The 4,526-nt window shown below is 39.0% G+C and overlaps 1 protein-coding gene across 1 annotated transcript; it reads left to right on the forward strand.

The window, feature by feature from the left end:
- Window positions 1-2,901: 2,901 nt before the first annotated feature.
- Window positions 2,902-3,123, forward strand: PHALS_10999 (uncharacterized protein; the record flags this gene model as incomplete). The annotated part of the gene is made up of 2 exons (XM_024726519.1): window positions 2,902-2,928; window positions 2,992-3,123. The coding sequence occupies 2 exons, from the start codon at window positions 2,902-2,904 to the stop codon at window positions 3,121-3,123; spliced, it is 159 nt and encodes a 52-aa protein (XP_024577188.1).
- Window positions 3,124-4,526: the final 1,403 nt, after the last annotated feature.

A 4,526-nucleotide genomic window follows, 5' to 3' on the forward strand; every position in this document is an offset into this window, starting at 1 on the left:
CAGGAAGTTGAAAATGACCTGATCAGATTTTTATATTTTACGCGTGAAGACCATAAGGCTACAAATTATGTGATGGTATCACTCTTAGATTCACCATCTTTCTTACAAATGCAGCTATAGGCATCGAACCAACTGAAAATTGCCAACATTTGTTTTTCTGCTATACTTCAAGTGGGGTTTATGGCCCAACGAGTTCAAACTGTTATCACATCGCGCGAAAATCACGAGATGTCTGATTGCTCTTTTGTAATGATTTGAATGTATTGAATCATAAATGTAAAAAAGATTTGAGGATCGCTCGTGTGTTACAAAATACCGTTCAATCCAGATTTAATGTTTTCTCGATATATTTGAATATATAAGCAGAATATTATTGAATTGTATATGTTGATGAGATGTATAATTTGAACATGGCTATTGTACGCATTTCGTTATAGGGAAGATACTACTTCGAGTATAGTTATGTAAATAAATACACATGATACATACTTGAGATGTCAACGCAGTGCAAGAATACATTAAGTGCGCATAAAGAGAAAGTGACAAATGAAAATATCGGTGTATCTTGTGGAAGTGACCTATGCAAAGATAGAAAATAATCTATCACGTGAAAATAATTTGCCAGACAAGCATATAGATTATGCATCATCGCAGGACTTGCTGACTGATCACCATTTTTGCAAACATCGCATCTACGAACTCGAATCTTTTTAAGCTGGGCAGTTGCATGTTGTGACATCATACGACTCGTTCTGGGTCCTCCTCACTTTTTCGAAATTCGGGGGGGCTTGCAATCACATGCTGACAAAGAGAATATGATTGTAAGTGGAAAAGTAGTTTCACTTAACGTTCGCTATGTGCTGCTGCGAATGCTGATGTCCTCCATGTCTACCAGCATCATGAATATATCAGCAAATTGTTATGGGATGACATGGAGCAGCAATGTCTTTTGGACCTTCACACGAACAAGTAACAGCGGTCTCGGTAAACTTTACCGTAAAGCGCACAACAACTTTCTACTTCCCCATTGCGACCGAGACAACATAAGCAGACAATGAATTTGCAATCGCTTTTGCTTCTTCCACCCTTTCCCATTCATTGTCCACCTTAGACGATGCAAACTTGGTTGATTCACCCCATTTGAGCACTTTCTTCGTAACTTTCAGTCATTTCACACCTACATGGTGTTCAATCGCCATGGGACATTCAAAAGTTGGTGGAGCACGGATAATTTTGGGGATACTGCTGATAGAATTGGCATTGTTTGACGTCAGGGTATTGAACGACTATACACAGTTGACCACTTTTTGTGTCCAATATCACATAACCACTGAAATGCGCCACTGTTCATGTTTGTCAACTGGATCGATGACTTTGCAAATTCACTGACCGTATGAGCACGTGCCAATACCCATGCCACATCTTTGAATTCTCTAGATATGTATTTCCTGTTGGAATTCCCATCAAATATCGAAAACAAGAAATATGAGGAATATATGGCTTAGTCTCTTCAATGCTTGAATCAAACCTTTATCACGATTAGATATGATAGAAGCTGGCGAAGAGTAAAGATTTGGAAGAAGGTAATCCAAGAATTAAGTTATATTCATTCTCCACCGATACATGCCCAGTCGCAACAATTGTATCTCGTTTTTTTCAATGCTGAAACAAACAATAATAAAATAGCACCGACCAAGATCTTCAACGTTCCAACCACAGCAACTCCTCGCGTGAAACAAACAATCTAGATACGATATCAAACCTTCACGATATACAACGCGCAATTTCTTGAAAACAACATTGTCAATGTCTTAAAATACCCTGTGTTGTTGGGAATAATAGCTATTTCGCGTCAATTGTAAAAATTTATATTACTGTACGTCAATACCAAATAATAGTCTTTGAGCCTCATCAAAGCATTGACACAATTCATATCCTTGGCAGATATTCCATGAGATTTGATTGTCTTCTGGATCAATACTAGAGTAACATTCCGCTTCAAATCTCTCATTTATCCACAAATTATCGGATTATCGACAAGTTGCTTGGCAATGAGAATCTAATTAGCCGCCTTTTCTGATACATCTAACCTAATCAGCTTGCAGGAGTGATCCACAAATTTTGTTAGCTTTTCCAAACGACTTGGGTAACGCAAATTAAACAACACTTCTCCACCTTCTTGGGTGCACACTGCCCTGAAAAGTCTGGAATCACTTGAGACAACCTTGAATGCTCGCCTTTTCTGGTTGTTGAAAGCAGCAACCGCTCGAAGGTATATTCTTGTTGATTGAAGTAGTTGCTTGCAGGTAACGTCGATACTTTAGTGTCACTTTCCATTTTAGCCTGCCCAGACGGAGAAAAATTAGCACAACCACATGATCATTCTTGGAAAAGGATGTGGCACATTCGAGTCACCTTCGTGTCATCAGCAATTAATGGTACAAGTAGTAAGTGTATGTACCGTAATTGCTTTTATTAAATAGGTCAATCGGGTGATGGTGGGGGCTGTCAATTAATTGATCGTGGGCTCAAATTCCACCGGTGAAAATTAATGAGGTTTGACTGATTTGCTCTGTGGCTTGGGGTTCCACAGCATGTCTCTCACAAGACATGACATCCCCTCACTGTAATAGCCTAGTTGTTGAGGCATTTTTATCCCATTAATTGCGAGATATCTAATCGAAGTAGTATGCACTTGGTATATTATTTTAGCTTTCAAACATCTGGTATATTGTTCTTATTTTCTATTTATCTGGTAGATTTTTGTTATCTTGATTAGAACAAATTGAGTGAGAAAGTGTGCGGCATTGATGCCATATACGAATTTGTAGACTACCATTGTATTCTGAAATACAAATATTTTGCCGTTCGTATCATTCTTTGCTCCCTTCAAAGAGACTGATGGACTGCCGGCAATCTGCTAAACCGGTAGGAGTTAATCCAGCACACAGATGTATAGCCTAATAAAAAAATTGAATAGTGTCAATGCAGCGAATATACCAAGAACGTTACACAGAAGTAATTTTATCAAAGATTCCGTGTTTCCACACGAATTATAGCTATTTTCGTATCATCTTTTTTGGGGTAAACGAGTTGTTGCCTCTACTGTGCCTGGTTGCCTAGGCTGCTTTGCTATTTCAAGAGAGTATGCCCTAAGAATCAATGGCAGCACACGGATACTAATTTATACTTATTGGGCCTCTTTCCTCTCCTTAAATATCGATAATTTTATGCACGTGCAATGTTAATTTTGTACAACTGTACCAAATTGTATCGTATATGATTGGACCAGAAGTGCAAGGTGTATGTAAACACGATAAGAGTACGTAATTAGGTACCAGATTTTATAAGGTAATAGAACTCAGTCGAGAAAGGACTGATGTGTTAGCTGCAGGTCAAACAATAAAGACCGTTTATTATAAAAAGTAGAAAAGTTGTAAACCAGGTATTAGTCTATGAATCAATTCTATATTTATACTTTAGAAGTTGCCGAGTAACAAAGGCAGCTTAGCTTGATAGAGGCCCCTGGTGTTCCCAAGCGAGAGAGTACTTACCCAGCATCTGAGCAAATATGAGCGTCGAGCCTTTGAGGGAGATACCCATAAGAATCTAACAAATAAATTCTATATTCTCAATAAAGTTACATCACAACGTGGTGACAAGAGACCCACCGCACTTGTTTTTCCAAATACATGATATTGGATTCATTCCTTGAATACTCATTTTTGCGTCACACGGCAATGGCCCCTACAAAAAGAACAATGTGACGTCATGGACGCATTTCGTACAAAACACGAGGCGAGCTTTAAAAAGGTACTAATTTCTCGACTCGGCGCCGAATAACTGAAAGGCTAAGAGCAGGTGGCAAATTGGTCATGCTCATAGTAATTAGTATAGCCACTACCATCCCGACGCGAATTCCGATTTTCCGGAGAGGTTTATTGCAGAATAGACATTGTCGACTGTACTTAGTTAAGTACCATAAATCTGGTTAATGAATAGCATTAGCAGCTGATGAGACATATCTTCGATGATGTGTAGTCAAAGGGGGCTGAGCGGGTCACCCATTCTGTTTGATGTATCAGCGACGTTCAGTCTTTTAGTGACAGCACCCTGCACTTCACAAAATTATATTCAATAAAGAGCCACGTTTGAAGGTCGCGAGCAGTGCTCTATAGTATGCGCTTAAAAAAGCTTCGCGCAGAAATAGATAAGCGAGTCTTTGGCACTGATGATGTAACGGGGTTACACATACCCTGGTAACAGAGGGGGTCACACCAGATGGGCATGGTGTGACCAAACCCAAACCAGAATACGGTACGGGGCTGGATAGCCAGTAGTTATACATGTATTTAGATTTTACTATTTATATTTAGGAAAATCTATGCATTTAAAATTAGGCGGCATGCCGCAGATAAAAATAAATAAAGTCCGTTTGAGTTTAAAACGAAAGAGTTAATTAGCCTTAGGTTAAGGCTATAATTACTCTTGGAGTAAGCGGATTGCGATCCGCTAAACTCGTACTT

This window comes from Plasmopara halstedii, assembly GCF_900000015.1.
Source record: "Plasmopara halstedii genome assembly, contig: Scaffold_525, whole genome shotgun sequence".
Taxonomy (NCBI): domain Eukaryota; phylum Oomycota; class Peronosporomycetes; order Peronosporales; family Peronosporaceae; genus Plasmopara; species Plasmopara halstedii.